We start from the raw sequence: 15,720 nt of genomic DNA, 5'->3' as shown, positions 1-15,720 counted from the left end.
AAGCAAAGTAATCAGAGCGGTGAGATTTGCATGTGCAAACAAGTAATTGGCAATTGGGTTCGGACGAAACACTGGCCACATGAGCGCTCTTGAATCCTGGCTTGTAGATGTGAGCTTTCCTGGTAGAACTGATGTAAAATTAAATCAAGGCAGATTTCATCAACAGGGAAACAATATTCTATAAGCATACCGTCACAGGGTATAATACAATAAGACTATGGACATCAATCCTTCTCTCATACTTCATAAAACGTCGCTGATTTTCAAAATGCTCACTGCGTAGTTTCCCCCTTACTCGTCGTCGCTGTTTTGAAGAACCCACCCTTTGCTCATCTCCACGGCTTGCTCCCACTTCTTGAACATCTTATCACTCTTCGCCTTGTCAATCTGGGGTTTGAAGATGGTTCTGTCCTCCTTGTTGATCTCCTTCAGCTCATCAAACTCTCTCCAGATATCAACAGCAAATCCTGCCGCGATAGCAGCTCCGAGAGCTGTCGTCTCCCTCATTACTGGTCTGTCAACAGGAATTCCAATGATGTCTGCTTGGGTCTGCATGCAAAGGTTGGAGTTTGACATGCCGCCATCAACCGCAAGGCCTTCTAGCTTGTGACCCGAGTCTTTCTCCATGGCATCCAAGATAGCTTTGGTTTGATAGCACGTTGCCTCCAATGTCGCACGGGCAATGTGCCCTCGTTGAGTGTGTGCTGTAATACCAACTGATCTCGGTCAGTTTGCAACTTGCAACAGGATATTGAAAACAGACTTACACAATGTTCCCTTCGCGTCATCAATCCAGTACGGAGCAAACAGACCACTGAAAGCTGTGACGAAGACAACACCACCGTTGTCCTTCACTGTCTCAGCAAGTTCGGTGATCTTGCTCGAGTGCTTAATGAAACCCATATTGTTCATCAAGAACTTCACGCCAGACCCAGCAACAGCAATACTACCCTCCAGAGCATAGATTGGTTTCCGCCCCTGGCCAAAGTCATATGCAACCGTGGCCAGAAGTCCATATTTGGAGATAACAGGCTTTTCGCCGACGTTATACAGAAGGAAACAGCCTGTTCCGTATGTGTTCTTGGCTTGTCCAGGAGAAAAGCCACACTGGCCAACTAAAGCCGCTGACTGATCTCCAAGACAACCTGTGATTTTGACGCCCTTGAGTGCACCATTTGTCAGAGCTCCAAATGCTTTTTTGTCAGAAGATGGCACAATCTTTGGTAGAGTGATGTTTTTCCGGTCCAGCCTGAAGAAATCCAGGAGCTTGTCGTCGTACTGTAGAGTGTGTATATTCATGAACATCGTGCGGGAGGCGTTGGTGGTATCTGTGACATGGATGCCGGCCTCCTTTCCACCATTGAGCTTGTAAATCAACCATGTATCAACAGTTCCAAAAGATAGCCTGCCCTCATCATATGCCTTCTTGACAACTTCCACATTACTGTAGAGCCAGAGAAGCTTGACACTAGATGGATATGTTGACAAAGGCAATCCACACAGTTCCAGTAGTTCGTTCGCGCCTTTCCGATTCTTGAGCTCACGGACAAGAGAGGTGGTTCGAGTATCGGGCCAAACGATGGCATTATAGAGGGGTTCGCCAGTGTTGGTATCCCAGCAGATTGTCGTTTCTCGCTGGTTTGTGATCCCGATTGCCTTGATAGTGTCCTTCTTGTAGCCCTTTTCCAGGAACCGTGCAGTTGCTTCCTCAATACATTCCTCGACAGAGTTGACTAGCTCCTGTGGGTCGTGTTCGTGCCATCTAGTAATACAAGATTAACTCCTAATCCTCGAATGAGCAAGTGACTCAAGACATACCCAGATTCGGGGTAGATGTTCTCAAACTCAATCTGATGGCTGGCAATTGGGGTTCCTTCGCCATCAAAAATGAGAAATCTGGAAGAGGTTGTTCCACAGTCTATACTGCCAATAAACCAGCGGGTTTTCTTCTCCTCGACTGTCTCGGAGATGCCCTTCGGGAGGTGCTCATGGTGCTCGACGTTGGCAGGCGCATTGACATGCTCGACGTGCTGTATTTTGGTGTCTGGCTCTGCAGTCTTCAGGGCGTCCGCAGTGGGAACCGGGACTGTTCGAATTGGCATAGAATCCATGGTGTAGCTCTGAGTTGGTGTGCACAAAAGGCAAGAAGATGACCCCTCGGGAGCTCTGGCACTACCGGACCACGTCGCAACTGTCTTTCTCCTCGAGGGCGAGTGAGTTACGTCGGTAGAACTAGTGGAAGGAAGGAGGGAAAGGGGGGAGAGGGGAAAGACAAGAGCGAGGGTGGTGCGATGACATCGCGCAAGCATTAAGAGGGGGAGGATCAGCAACAACCAAATACTGGCAACCCCACCACTCGAATGGATCCCGATCCCGATGCAGCCGGAGCCGGTGCCGCATGTGACTGGGAAGCCATACGGAGTATTCCGTAGAGGCGCGGAGGCGTGGCGCTGGTCTCTGGGGCAGGCGTGAGTGCTGCTGGGTCGCCTGGGATTTGTGGGAAAACCCTCGCCGGGCATTCTTGTGGCGTTCTCGGCTGCGAACACCCAACCCCCTGAGCTGAGGCTGAGCCCTCGCTCAACCTTCTCTTTTCAACCTCAAACTAGTGAAAGATATCAATACTGTAGAGTTTATTTAAACACCACTCTCCCACTCTCCCACTCTCTACGTCCCAGCTTGTATATCCTCGGTGCGAAGCATATCTACGCCGCTCCTCGATTAGTTGCTGTCTAGACTTCTCTTACTGTGCTTCCACGGGTCCACAATTGCGAAATTCCGTCTGTCTAAGTACTCACGATCTTTGAAGCTCACGAGCGCAATCTTCTTCAAGAGCTTGTATTGGTTGGAAACTTAGTGTCCCTTGGAAGTCTGGACCAAATTTAGAGGCCGCCTTGTGATCAATCTTATCCGTGCCCCCCGGAAGGTCTCCACCTCTGACCCCCATTAAACGCCATACTCCACAACACTATCAAGAATTTGTGGGAAAATCTGTAATTGGACATCTGTACAAAAGACCCCATTCTTGCTGGATATCGCCCCGAAACACCAGCGCTATGCAACTCAATCCTCCTCAACTCCAGGTGCAAAAGTCAACACAATGATCCCAAATTATTCTCCTTAACATTTCTCTTCTAAGCGTTCAAATTATCCCCTCCTTCCAATTTTACGTGACTTCTTAGGGTCGACGGTGTAAGAGGTGGATCCTTGATGTTGGCAAGTCTCAACGACGAGAAAGCTTTCTCTTCTTGGTGGTCCTCTTGGTTCTCTTCTCTTTAGCCTCTTCCCATTCGCTGAAGTCCAGATCGCTATCACCGCTTTCGTATCCGACTATTGTGCCTCGTTCCTTTTTATCCATCGACATAAGGATTCTCCATCGGCTTCTATACTTTGTTCTCACACAGTCGGGAAAATCGTCCGTCGATATTCGTTTTCTTTCTCTTCCAGTGATGAGATCGCGAACGAGGACTGACTCCGAGAATGAGCATGATTTACGGCGCTTGGGCTTGCCCGGAATTACGGCCACCGGACCCTCAATTAAGGGCAACTCAACTCTGCCGACCATTAAGCTTGGTTGGGTGTCTTGAGTAGCCGTTGTCGCAGCGATAGGGACTCTTAGGATGTCATTTGAGACACCATCCCAAGAGGGCTGGGGGGTCATGTAACTTGCTGCAGCAACTATATTGGAATCAGTCGCTGCGTTATTCGTCAGGAGTGCTGTAGAATCGATTTCCGAGTAACGGTCTAAGTCGTTCATGTCATTGTCCCCTGAAAGTGCTGTAGAATGGTTGGCAGGGTTGCGAATAGAGTCGTTCGTACCACTGTTCACAGGCAGACCTGCAGAGTCATTTCCCAGATCGCTGACTAGATCATAAGGAAGCTGGTTGGAGATAGTGGGAAGCTGGTTATTATTGTTGGCAACTGCGTATCGATAAGCAGGACGCAAACGTGGAACTGGGCGGAGTACGAGCTTGGCAGATGAGCTATTGAGTACATGAATAACTCGTCTTGTTTCGCCGTCTCGATAGTCGAAAGGGCCGAAGTTCTCCATTGCAGCTTGGCCATTGGCGTGCTGCGAAGCTCCTATTGCCACCGGCACTCTGACTCCTTTGTCATTGATTCTCGACCACGGGTCTCTTATAGGATCTTGGAGAGCGATGATTGGCTGCTGCGGTTGGTATTGGCCATAATTGGTGAAATTGGTGTTCGGTTGTACCAAGGAGGATATTAGTAAAGATTGAGTTAGAACGGTTGCAAGAAAGCCTACTGAATCGTTCATTTTCTGTCCAGCTATGTTTCTTTCACTTGGGGTTGACGTATTGTAATGAATCTGTAACCTTCGTATTAAAAGTATTCCAGGTATATTGCAACGTCTTTAGCGATGATGTCGTCGCCGAAAAAGCGTAGTGAGTGAGACTTACTTGGACAGGTGTGAATGATCTTGCGACTATTTGGGTGCTTTGTCGACTAAATCAAGATCAGACGAATCGAAAAGCGAAGTGTGTGACTGCTCGTCTCTTTGGTATTGAGGTAAAATGACTTAAAAAGCGAAATTGTCTTGTTTGGGTCGATGGGGTCAAGACTAGTCGAATTGAAAGGCGAAATGTAATTATTGGTATTGAGATAAGATGACTGATATTGGGAGGTATCCTATTTGGGGGACCAAGAGCTGGCACACCGGAAGTCGAAGTGCGTTAATGTAGTAGTGAGAACCGTCTCCTGAGTCTTGGAGCAACTTGTAAGAAATAACAAGCAGCAGTTGAAAATGGTTCTCGATATCTGTAGTGGTTATGGTAAAGTGTCAACGTGTTGTGTCGAAGTGCTGTGTCGAAGTGTTGTATTTGTAGTCTGTGAGAGTGCGGAAGAGTGAAACAAGTTTCTCTCTACTGAAATGAACAAAATTAAGGAGAAATTGCTGTAGGGCTTTAGTCCAGATCAAAAGCGTGCTAACTTGTCGTGAACAGGTTTCTTGTGTGCCGAGTCAAGACCGATATGTAGTCGATATCAAAATTGATATTATCAAAATCGAGTATCCGGCCCCCACCCCGTTTTTATACGCCGAGGACTTTTGGTTGCTCAGTTGATTTCTGGCAGCTTCCCACAGAGTGTGGCCCGAGCTATCCGTCCTATGTTAGTTTGATATCTTTCTTAGGTCGCATACATAGTAAAGTTGCAGGAGAATCCCTCTGAGTTATTGGCTGCGACGTTGACTTTCGTTCTGACTGAGGAACTAAAGTGGAGGCAATGTCTCAGCCAGGTGCATAGCTTCGTTTCATAAAGGCTGCTCAGTTTGGAGCAAACCCCTAATATTAATTCTTTCAACATATCGGAGGAAAGAAAGTCTGTCGCGATGGCATGAGAACATAAGGCAGGTCTCGGCCATTGGGGAGCAGTCATTGCATATTATATATCTTGTTACAGTTTCAAATACCTGTTGTTCTATCTGTCTATTATCTCATGACTGTTTGGAGCATTTTGAAGCCTTTCTTGCAGAGTCAAGCCCAGGCCTTTGGAGCTCTCTTCACGTCTACTTACAGTGACTTTTGGAATATCCGACATGTAAGACTTACCTCCACACCAGAATCATTTCATCTTTACCCAGGCAGAGTTCCAGCGTGGATATTCATATATGTTCCTGGACTTAATTTCATAGACCGTATCTTCTTCAGTGGCGTCATAAGTAAAACACTAGCCCAAGCCATTTTGGTACTGCCAGTGACCAGCATTCATGGTTCCAGAGAGTTAGGGTTCGGACCTGGGCTCGGAAACTCGATAAAATGAGTCAGGAAGTGCTCGGACACGTTTCTTCCCAAGAATGTACACGGAGAAAGAAGCTAAAGGATCAAAGTAATCCAAATGGTGGTATCAGCGAAGTTTTAAGAATCCAAAGCCCAGTCGAAGCTTGCCCTCCTTCCCCCCAAGAATGGAAATCCACTGAGCTGTACAAGAGAATTGAACCAAACTTCATAAGTGAGCTACAAGATAACTTGTTGAAAGCTAAAGACGTCGAGTTAAAATAAAGTAGTTTATTCTTCGGCAAAATTTTGTCTTCTCTACCAATGAATCCAGCGAGGTTCCCAGGATTCACGTGATACACCCCCCTGATCAAGATCTTGGTCAAAGCCGCACTTTCTCGAGACATCGAAATGGAACCTTCAGGTACTTTAATCCCATTGCATAGGCGTATGTTTCTTTATTCATGTATTCTAGTTGCCCTAAGGCTATCACATATCTTCATCTCGTTATGCTCGTCATTTAAAATCGTCTCAACCACGCCGACCGAATTCCCATTTCAAGCGCCTTCACCTTTTCCCAAAAGCACCAAGTTGGCAACGTTCATAATCGTGATGACGAGCCAAATAACCACAGCCAGTGCTGCCACCACCCAATGGTTCCTCATTTTAACGCCTCCTTGCTGTGGTCTATCCACGACACCGTCTACATTACCGTCCATTGTTTCCTCGTCCCCTCCATCATGATCTCCAGACTCGGAGGTCCGGACTGTCATGTACTTATTTCTGCATGTGAAGTATATCAAAGGCGCTGATACGAACGGCAGAACGACACTAAGCGCGACCTGAGAGCCGTTCAGTGCAGCAGAAAGTCCGTCTCGTCCGACGGCTCCAGCGATGATGATGCTAGGGGTAATGCTGATGCTTCTCGTAACCAATCTTCTCAACCAGGGGGCCAAGCTCCAGTTTAGAGCACCTTCGGACACCATTTGGCCAGCAATGGTGCAGACGATGCCAGCACTGACTCCAGATAAGAGAAGCGCCAAGGCAAAAACGGTCCCTGCAACGGGAGCTATACTCGTGGAGAGCAGATGATAGATGCCGAAGAGATCTGCTGAGGTTGCCGAACTGTCCGATGAGAGAGAAGCACCTGCGACAATGAGAATTGCGCTGTTGACAAATAGAGCAAAAGTGAAGAGAGAAATTGCCAGCTCTGCGATCGAATATTTGAGGCAGAAGTTGATAGCCCCAAGGGAGGGATAGTATGGTAGCTTTTCGGAATCGGTTGACCGGACTGAAGCTGCTACATTACCAGCATTGATATCATACTCCTGTAGACGCGACTGCACAATGCCGGACCCAAGATAGAGGCTGTGAGGCATGACCGTAGCCCCTAAAATCCCGCACGCTTGATATAGGCTATGCTGGTCAGCAAATGCAGGAAATTGCCCGGCAAGGCAACAACATACCCTTCAGATTGCACAATAGCAGAAGACGGAAGGTAGCCTCGGAATACCTCGCCCACGGATGTATCTTTGATCAGACTTAGTTGGATGCAAAAGCAAATCACAACTCCCAGCACAAGAGCCACAACGAACATCTCGAATGCTCGAAGTCCTTTCATGGATCCATTTGGGTGGTAGAAAAGCAAAATTAGGAGTACGTCAACAATCGATATAGCACAACCAGCTATCAACGGGATCTTGGGGATCAACAGGTTGATTGCAATGGCCGTCCCGATGACTTCGGCGATGTCGGTAGCGATAATCTACAAATGGTCAGAGCAATCAAAAACTAGGTCAAGAGGACTCACGGCTACTTCAGCCATGATGTAAAGCATAATGTTTAACCATTTCGGGAGGAACTCCTTGCAGGCCTCGGCGAGATTGAGTCCACTCACACTTCCAAGTTTGATGCACAAACTTTGCAGGAAGATGGCGAAGAGGTTCGACATCAAAACAATGAAGAGCAACCTGAAGCGGAAACTTGCACCAGCTGCCACGTCTGTAGAGTAGTTTCCTGGATCAATGTATGCCACCGAGATCATAAATCCAGGTCCGACGAATTTCCCGAACTTCAGCACCACTTTTCGTAGCTGCTTGAACAATTCCGTCGACGTTCGATTGCTCCCCCCTTCCCCGCCAGCCCCTCTTCCGTCCTCGTTCAAATCCACGGCCTCGAAACTCGAGAGGTCACCTCCCACGTGACTGTCACTCGTCAAAGCCTTTTTCGGCATCGCCGCCGCTTCATTCTTCTTCACGTCGTCATCAGGAACGTGCTCAACCACGCTTTCGATGTCCCCAGTGGCTATCCTCCTCAGGACCCTCATGTTCGCAATACCATTCAAATCCTGTCTCGTGGTGAGGTCCGCGGCCAGCGAGCTGGGATTTTGGTTGTACCCAGTGCCTTCTGGCTCCTCGGTGCGCGAGGGGCAATTCATGATGAGAATCGGCGCAAAGAATTTCTCGAGTAAATAAAGAAAAGCACAGAGGAAGTGGGTGAGGGAGGGAGAAAGTAGTGACGAGAAGAAGTGCTAAGAGGAGACGCAAGGGAGGGAAAGAATTTGGCGAATCTGGGGAAGTTATAGTTCCCGGTTGTGGTCCAGATGTTCCTCGTTGCCGTGCCTCGCCTTTACCGCCCCTTCTTTTCCCGAGCAAGTTGTGGGCGACCAATCGGGACGGCGCCGATCCCTACCGACCCTTTCACGATGACATGCACTGCTTGACCAGACGAGAACGTGAAGTTGGAAACATCCGAGTGTGATTCACTAGATTCGTGGCAAACCTCATTCTTCGAATTGGCGCTTGTCATGATCCAACGGTCAGCGGTGGCTGGGTTTGCTGCTCGTCTTAGTCGAAGCGTGATGCATATGACTGCGCCAAATCCAGAATTAAACTGTCTTATGAGAGCCGGATGACAGGTTGGCGTAATCCCATGTCTCAAATCATTCAACCGTCCCTCGACTCTGGACACATTCATAGGGATGTTTTAGAAGGTATTGAGACAGGGAAGCTCCGGGACACCTCTATTCGAACTGATTCCAGCGAAGTATCACAAAGGGACATAGAATCTCGGAAGCCATTGTGCCAGGAGATCCTGAACTTGTGGCTTTAGGATTTTCGGCACGAGACTTTCAAGAAAATAGGTCTGCCTCTAACTTGTGGACTGACATGCATCAGCAGGGTTGGAATATACCCTGGCGAGAACAGCTTTTGATTGAGGACCCTGATGGACTCCAAGCAACTCCTTGCGCTGGCCACTTCTGCAACTAGAAAGCAGACCTCTCCGAAATTGAAAGGTAATTTTGCCATATTGAAATGTGTTCTACCTGACCAGCTTCTCTAAAATTTCTAGATGGTGGGTGACCTGCAATGGTAAAGGGCTCGGCTCCTTTAACCTGGGCCTCGAGTCGAATTATTTCAAAGTCAAGATTCGGTCGAGGACGTTACACACCGCAAAGGGGAATCTGATGGGTTGATGTTCCCTGTCGCGCGTGGCGCTCGTTTGGTTTGACTAGGGCACATCAAGGGGTGGTAGTTCACTGTAGACAAAGACCCTGAAATTTAATGGCTCCATTGATGTAACCCCATCCATCCATATGCCATGTATCATCTCCGTGTGCCTCGAAATATGAGGAAGGTACAAGCCGTCCTTCCCGGAGGCCAGAAAACGCCGCATCCCAATGCAACGCCTCGCAAAGTATAAGTATCAAAATACAGTGTTGGGATTTTTATACCAGTCGCCTCAAATCTATGCTGGCTCACTTGGGATCTGACTGATCGAGCCACATATAAGCCTTCTGCAACGCCTTCTTCTCGTTTCCATCATCCTCAAGGACGGTAACCCAATCTCGAAGCTGAATACCCACGCCCTTTTCGCGATCTTCTCTCCATGTTCCTAGTCTTCTCGCCGCCTCACCAGTCAACTTCTCTGGTACAGCATTCCCCACTGCACCTCCAGGAGTGCCTGGCAAGCCCTGCGTCATGATCCGACCAGGAGTGCTTGTGCCACTTGCAGAACCGCCAGCGCCTCCAGTCATCCAACTGTATTTCTTTTTCTTGCCAAATAAACCGCCTCCGCCTCCGCCTCCCAAGAACTGGGAGGTCGTTTGATTGGCTGCAGCATGACTTGCGGCTTCGTTAACCTTTGCCTCGGCTTTCTTCTTTTGCTCCTTCTTGGTCGGTGGCTTCTCTGGGGGTTCGGGAGCAGAAGAGCCTGGTGTACCAGGTACGGTTGAAGGTTGCCGGGGTGTTCCTTGGCCAGAGGTTCTGTTCTGCCGCTTACGCAAGCGTGCCTCTTCAATGTCTCTCTCCTTCTGGGCCTCTGCGCGTAGAGCAATAACGACGTCGTTCGTGATTTTGTTGTTATTGACAGGGGCCTTGCCACCGCCAGAAACGGGTGTGGGAATTTCGTTCCCAGAAGAGAACGAACCTTTGACATGTTAGCAGAGACAAAGAGTCTGGTGGAGAGACGAACGCTTTAGTGGGTTGGAGTGGGGGCTGACAGCACTCTCCCAACCACTCCTGGGCGCACCCTCAGTGACGACGCTTGAGGTATCAGGATTACACGGTGCTGCAGCGTCAGCCCACTCCTCAGGAATAATCCCATGAGAGCCAGTTCGTCGGCCTCTGGCAAGCTTCGCGGCGTCCTCGACCAGTCCTCGTAGTCGATGCTTAGTGGCAATGGATAGAAGAGCAAGCTGGTCAACCAGCATAGAATCGGCAGGAAGAAAGTTGCCATTAGTAGCAGTGAGAGCAAGGCCCGGAGCGACTGCCGTCTGAACCCTCACATCCCTTTGCTGGAAATTTTCTGGCAACTTCATGGTTCCCATCATTCCCTTCTGGTCGGTGTTCAGTAGGAGCCCGTTGTCACGAGCGATCTTCTGCACCCTCGTATGTACGAGGCCGACTTGCAAGAAGGGATTGTCCAACTCTCTTTGCCGCGACAACGCCAAATTTCGAGCAGCATCGTGCCAAGCCTTGTCTGCTGCCTTCTTATGGTATTCGTCCTGTGACTGGATAGTTGTCTTCTCGGGGGCTGCATTTGCTGGTCCCGCTCCAAAGAAAGAGCGTTCGTCTGCTGGCGGGAACTGGGTGAAGCTATTGCCGGAGGAGATCGTGCCTGACTGGGAGCCAGAGAGCTGGGAGTTGAAGGATGTGTTGTACATCTGGAATGTGTATTGTTCTTCTTCTCGTAAATCGACGCCAGTTCCACCTAACACATCCATCACGTCCATGCCATCTTCCTTGGGCTTCTCAACGGGTTTCGAAGGAGGGCCCATAGCACCGGGACCCTGCGGCGCCATGCTGTAGTTATTGAAGTTCGGTGGCTGGCTGGGTTGGTTTTGGCCAGGGAAATTGAGTGGACTCTGAAGAGGGGGGTTTTGTTGAATGGGTTGAGATTGAGGAAGGCTTAAGGTCGGAGTTGTGTGCCCGTTCGAGTATGGAGTATTGTACACATTTGGAAGTTGAACATTTTGAAAGTGAGGGGATGCGCCAGCCGATGGAGGTGCGGTGTTGGGGTTCATTCCTCCGTAAGGTGACTGAACGTAGGGAGAGCCGGGCTGCGAGGGTGGATTTGGTGAGAGCCGTTGCCGTTTATTTGGAGGGAGCGTAAATTGCTGTGGTGCCCCCGGGGAAGGCGAGGTCTGTGGAGGCATCGGATACTGCTGCTGTGGTTGCGCCATGATGCCCAAACCGACGACTCCTGCGATGCTTTAGGTCTCCTTCACACGAGGCAGGCGCAAAGCCCGCTGTCCAAGGTTAGAGCTTCACCCATGCGCAGAACCAGGTCTCTTAGAAGCTCCTGGATAGGCGCGTCGCTATTCCCTCATATGTCTGTCTTTTACACGCGTGCGGTGGTGGGTGTGGTCGATAACTTCGAAAATGAGGTGTTCTTTGAAATCGAAAGGCAAAGATTCAGGGTTGAGTCACGTGCAGTCCAGTCGCGCTTCCGCAAGATCGCGCCAAACGGAATTTAGACTCGCAAATCACTACTGTGACCTAGCCTGCACGAAGTCCTCGTCATTCATCCAACGCTACAGTCTCCACTCTAAGACGAGAAAGGCCTCGATTTGGAGTTCGCCTTTGTCACGATGTTATCCTGATGATTACGAACTAATCTTGACTGGGCGAAGACAAAACGGACATTCAATCAAGGAATCAAAGGAGATTCCACTACGAGCTAGGCACGATGGCTTCCAAACGCAAGGCATCTGCAATGGCGCCTGCAGTGGAAGAGCCAGTAGATCCGGCCGATGAGCTATTATTCCTGTGTCTTGGTGGCGGCAATGAAGTCGGCAGGTCATGTCACATCCTTCAATACAAGGGCAAGACTGTGATGGTTAGTTTGTCCCTCCGGATTCATTTGAGTTCACCGACTAACCTAAATGAATGACAGCTGGATGCAGGACAGCATGCTGGATACGAAGGCCTCGCTTCACTTCCATTCTACGATGACTTCGACCTAAGTACTGTGGACCTCCTCCTGATCAGCCAGTAAGCGTCTCTCAATTTATATCTTTCAGCTTGGGAAGTTGGGACTTGGAGGCCCTTTTTGGCATGTCTTTCTCGGCATTTCCTGCCTATCGTTGTGGACTTGAGGTGGATTCTTTAGATTCTGTTCTCCATCTCAACCACCTATTCATGTATACGAGAATCAATACAAAACGTTATTGCGCAGCAGGTGCTTGTCCTTGATTCCGTGAGATGAACCACCCTCAAGCACACTCTACTGTACATAGTACCATCTGCACTTTACCACAAGAGCCTATTGAGTTTAGACACTGCTAACATGCTCGTAGTTTCCACGTCGACCACGCAGCTTCACTGCCCTACGTCCTGGCAAAGACCAATTTCAAAGGTCGAGTTTTCATGACGCATCCTACCAAGGCCATTTACAAATGGCTTATCCAGGACAGCGTTCGAGTTGGTGGCGCATCTTCTACCTCCCAACCAGTGTATACCGAGGCTGATCATTTGTCAACTTTTCCAATGATTGAGGCCATCGATTACCACACCACCCATACAATTTCTTCCATCCGAATCACGCCTTACCCAGCAGGTCACGTTCTTGGAGCTGCTATGTTTCTCATTGAGATTGCGGGCCTCAAGATCTTCTTCACTGGAGACTACTCTCGAGAGGATGATCGACATCTCGTCTCTGCTGAAGTGCCAAAAGGCATCAAGATAGACGTCCTAATCACAGAATCTACGTATGGTATAGCCTCACACGTTCCCAGATTAGAGCGAGAGCAAGCACTCATGAAATCTATTACCGGTATCTTGAACAGAGGAGGCCGTGTCCTGATGCCTGTCTTTGCCTTGGGACGGGCACAAGAACTTCTTCTGATCCTGGACGAGTATTGGGGTCGCCACCCCGAGTTTCAAAAGATCCCCATCTACTATGCTAGCAATCTAGCCCGAAAGTGCATGCTTGTCTATCAGACCTACGTCGGAGCTATGAACGATAATATCAAGAAACTCTTCAAAGAGCGAATGGCTGAAGCAGAGGCTTCGTCTGACACGGCAGGCAGAGGCGGTCCCTGGGACTTCAAGTATATCCGGTCGTTGAAGAATCTCGATCGATTCGATGATGTTGGGGGTTGTGTTATGCTTGCAAGCCCAGGTATGCTGCAAAATGGTGTCAGCAGAGAGTTGCTTGAGAGATGGGCCCCCAGTGACAAGAATGGAGTCATCATCACTGGTTACAGTGTTGAGGGAACAATGGCGAAACAAATCATGCAGGAACCAGACCAGATCCCGGCCATCATGTCACGAACAAGCGGTGGAGCAAGACGGGGACCCGGTGCTGCAGATGGAGAGAAGGTCATGGTTCCACGAAGGTGTAGTATCCAGGAATTTTCATTCGCAGCACATGTTGATGGTGTTGAGAATAGAGAGTTCATTGAGGAAGTTGGCGCTCCAGTGGTGGTAAGTTCCCCTCTTGGCCAACCAGATGAAAGTGCTAAGGAAGGGTAGATCCTGGTTCACGGAGAGCAACATAATATGATGCGGCTGAAGTCCAAGCTTCTCTCTCTTAACGCTGATAAGACAACGAAAGTAAAAGTGTACAGTCCACGAAACTGTGAGGAACTTCGGATACCATTCAAAGCCGACAAGACAGCAAAGGTTGTCGGCAAGCTTGCTTCCATACCTCCCCCGAGCTCCGAGGGGAACCAGTCACAATTTGTCACCGGAGTTCTTGTGCAGAATGACTTCAAGATGTCATTGATGGCCCCCGAAGACTTGAGAGAATATGCCGGCTTGACTACTACAACTATCACCTGCAAGCAGAGGATGACACTCAGTGCTGCTGGCATTGATCTGATCAAGTGGGCCTTGGAAGGTACATTTGGAAGTATTGAAGAATTGCCAGAGAGCAAAGGGAAGAAAATGAACGGTGATACTCATATGAATGGGTCATTTGAAGAAGCGGACGAAGAAATTTCGAAGCATACTTCAGCTTACTTGGTCATGGGCTGCGTTACAGTTCGTCACAGTAAAAGCGGAAAGGTCGAGTTGGAATGGGAGGGTAATGTACTCAATGACGGTATTGCTGATGCAGTCATGGCTGTTCTGTTCTCCGTTGAAAGCAGCCCTGCCGCCGTGAAGCGTACGTATGCTCCCACACTTGAATCTTTAATTGCTAACATGGTCTAGAATCCGCAAGCAAACATTCCCACTCCCATGAACTTCCGGAACGAAATCCTCATGCAAATATTTCACCGGACGAAAGATTGAATCGACTATTCATGTTCCTGGAAGCACAGTTTGGAGCGGAAAACCTTAGTCCTATCAAAGTCCCGAGGATTAGTGCTCAGAAGACACTCACTGGATCGTCACCGACGATTAAGGATGAGGGCAATGAGGATGGAGCTTCTGGGGACTCGGAAGACGAGGAGAGAGAACTCGACACACTCCGAGAGCGAGAAATTGAGAGGCTGCTCAAGATGGGCATCCCTGTCCCTGGTGTAGAGATCAGGGTCGATAACAACGTTGCTAAGGTCTGGCTTGAGGATCTGGAGATCGAGTGTTCGTATCGAATGCTTGCGGAGAGAGTTCGCGTGGTGCTTGAAAGAGCAGTCGAGGTTACGGCTCCTTTGTGGGCATGATGAACTTGTTGAGCGAGGCCTGAAATGGGTCTTTCGGTTCAGCTGGAGTGAAGCTCCTAAGTCCCCGCTGCAGGAGGGAATGATTGCATTTGGTACTTAGAATGCGCCTTGTCATCTTGCCAGGCGTCACAAATGAACAGATAGATGCTTCTCTGGCGGTTTGACTTAGTTAATTGACTCGTGCCCCACATGTTTGACCACTCTCGTGAGCTGAACTGTGGAACTGTATTGAGATTTGAGTTTATGCGTTGGCAGCGCTCTCTTGCTATCCTACCTGCTTCCTTGAGTTTGTTGTGGTGATGTAATTGAACAACATTGATATGCAATGCCACAGTAGAATATCAACATACTAAATTGATAATTGCCTGTTCTCTTCAAGGACACTCTTTCTGTGTCGTCCTCACCGATACTTGTGTCGGTGGCTAGCCGGGATGATCCGATGATGCGGGGTATGGGGTTGACAGCTGGGATCCAGACCTCATCTCAGACCTCTTCTAAAACGATCAACCTTCCCCCGACCCTTCCAGTTTTTTGCGAGTCCCAGAGAGATATCCTTGACAAAATCGAGAATACTACCATTCATCCTCGCAATATCCATAGTCTCCAGTCCTAAAATGCCCTTTCGCAACTGGCACGAGAAGCGTGCGTCCATCTTCATCCTGGCCGCAGCGTCAATCACCATCATGCTCTTTACAGTCGTCCACCTTCGGCATCTCCTACCTCGGCGACACCACGTTCATATCCATGACTGCAATTTGTTCTACACATTGGACTTGGTGGGGTGTTTGGGACCGACGGAGGGAACTGGGGAGATAATCGAGGGGAAGGAGTGGCTCTGAAGCGTCCTGGGATTTTGGAGAATCTTCAATATAGGGGAAC

The 15,720-nt window shown here is 49.1% G+C and overlaps 5 protein-coding genes across 5 annotated transcripts; 1 reads left to right on the top strand and 4 right to left on the bottom strand.

The window, feature by feature from the left end:
- Nucleotides 1-291: 291 nt before the first annotated feature.
- Nucleotides 292-2,102, bottom strand: K444DRAFT_531102 (glycerol kinase; the record flags this gene model as incomplete). Its single annotated transcript, XM_024874954.1, has 3 exons — nucleotides 292-716; nucleotides 768-1,762; nucleotides 1,819-2,102. 3 exons carry the CDS (start codon nucleotides 2,100-2,102, stop codon nucleotides 292-294), a joined length of 1,704 nt encoding a protein of 567 aa, XP_024735810.1.
- Nucleotides 2,103-2,989: 887 nt separating this feature from the next.
- Nucleotides 2,990-4,360, bottom strand: K444DRAFT_724650 (uncharacterized protein). The gene has a single exon (XM_024888631.1). It carries the CDS (start codon nucleotides 4,274-4,276, stop codon nucleotides 3,221-3,223), a length of 1,056 nt encoding a protein of 351 aa, XP_024735809.1. The 5' UTR covers nucleotides 4,277-4,360; the 3' UTR covers nucleotides 2,990-3,220.
- A 1,805-nt stretch (nucleotides 4,361-6,165) lies between these two features.
- Nucleotides 6,166-8,362, bottom strand: K444DRAFT_613703 (natural resistance-associated macrophage protein). Its single transcript, XM_024880402.1, has 3 exons — nucleotides 7,543-8,362; nucleotides 7,199-7,497; nucleotides 6,166-7,148 (listed from the first exon to the last, which is right to left on the bottom strand). The coding sequence occupies exons 1-3, from the start codon at nucleotides 8,167-8,169 to the stop codon at nucleotides 6,290-6,292; spliced, it is 1,785 nt and encodes a 594-aa protein (XP_024735808.1). The 5' UTR covers nucleotides 8,170-8,362; the 3' UTR covers nucleotides 6,166-6,289.
- A 787-nt stretch (nucleotides 8,363-9,149) lies between these two features.
- K444DRAFT_562853 (uncharacterized protein) lies at nucleotides 9,150-11,625 on the bottom strand. The gene is made up of 2 exons (XM_024877006.1): nucleotides 10,206-11,625; nucleotides 9,150-10,160 (listed from the first exon to the last, which is right to left on the bottom strand). Exons 1-2 carry the CDS (start codon nucleotides 11,413-11,415, stop codon nucleotides 9,490-9,492), a joined length of 1,881 nt encoding a protein of 626 aa, XP_024735807.1. The 5' UTR covers nucleotides 11,416-11,625; the 3' UTR covers nucleotides 9,150-9,489.
- A 109-nt stretch (nucleotides 11,626-11,734) lies between these two features.
- Nucleotides 11,735-15,094, top strand: K444DRAFT_664102 (endoribonuclease YSH1). The gene is made up of 5 exons (XM_024886923.1): nucleotides 11,735-12,071; nucleotides 12,129-12,226; nucleotides 12,532-13,660; nucleotides 13,709-14,342; nucleotides 14,390-15,094. Exons 1-5 carry the CDS (start codon nucleotides 11,922-11,924, stop codon nucleotides 14,839-14,841), a joined length of 2,463 nt encoding a protein of 820 aa, XP_024735806.1. The 5' UTR covers nucleotides 11,735-11,921; the 3' UTR covers nucleotides 14,842-15,094.
- Nucleotides 15,095-15,720: the final 626 nt, after the last annotated feature.

The sequence above is a fragment of the Hyaloscypha bicolor genome, assembly GCF_002865645.1.
Source record: "Hyaloscypha bicolor E unplaced genomic scaffold K444scaffold_87, whole genome shotgun sequence".
Classification (NCBI taxonomy): Eukaryota; Fungi; Ascomycota; class Leotiomycetes; order Helotiales; family Hyaloscyphaceae; genus Hyaloscypha; species Hyaloscypha bicolor.
The sequence above is the reverse complement of the archived record's forward strand: the minus strand, read 5'-3'. Positions and strand labels throughout refer to the sequence as shown.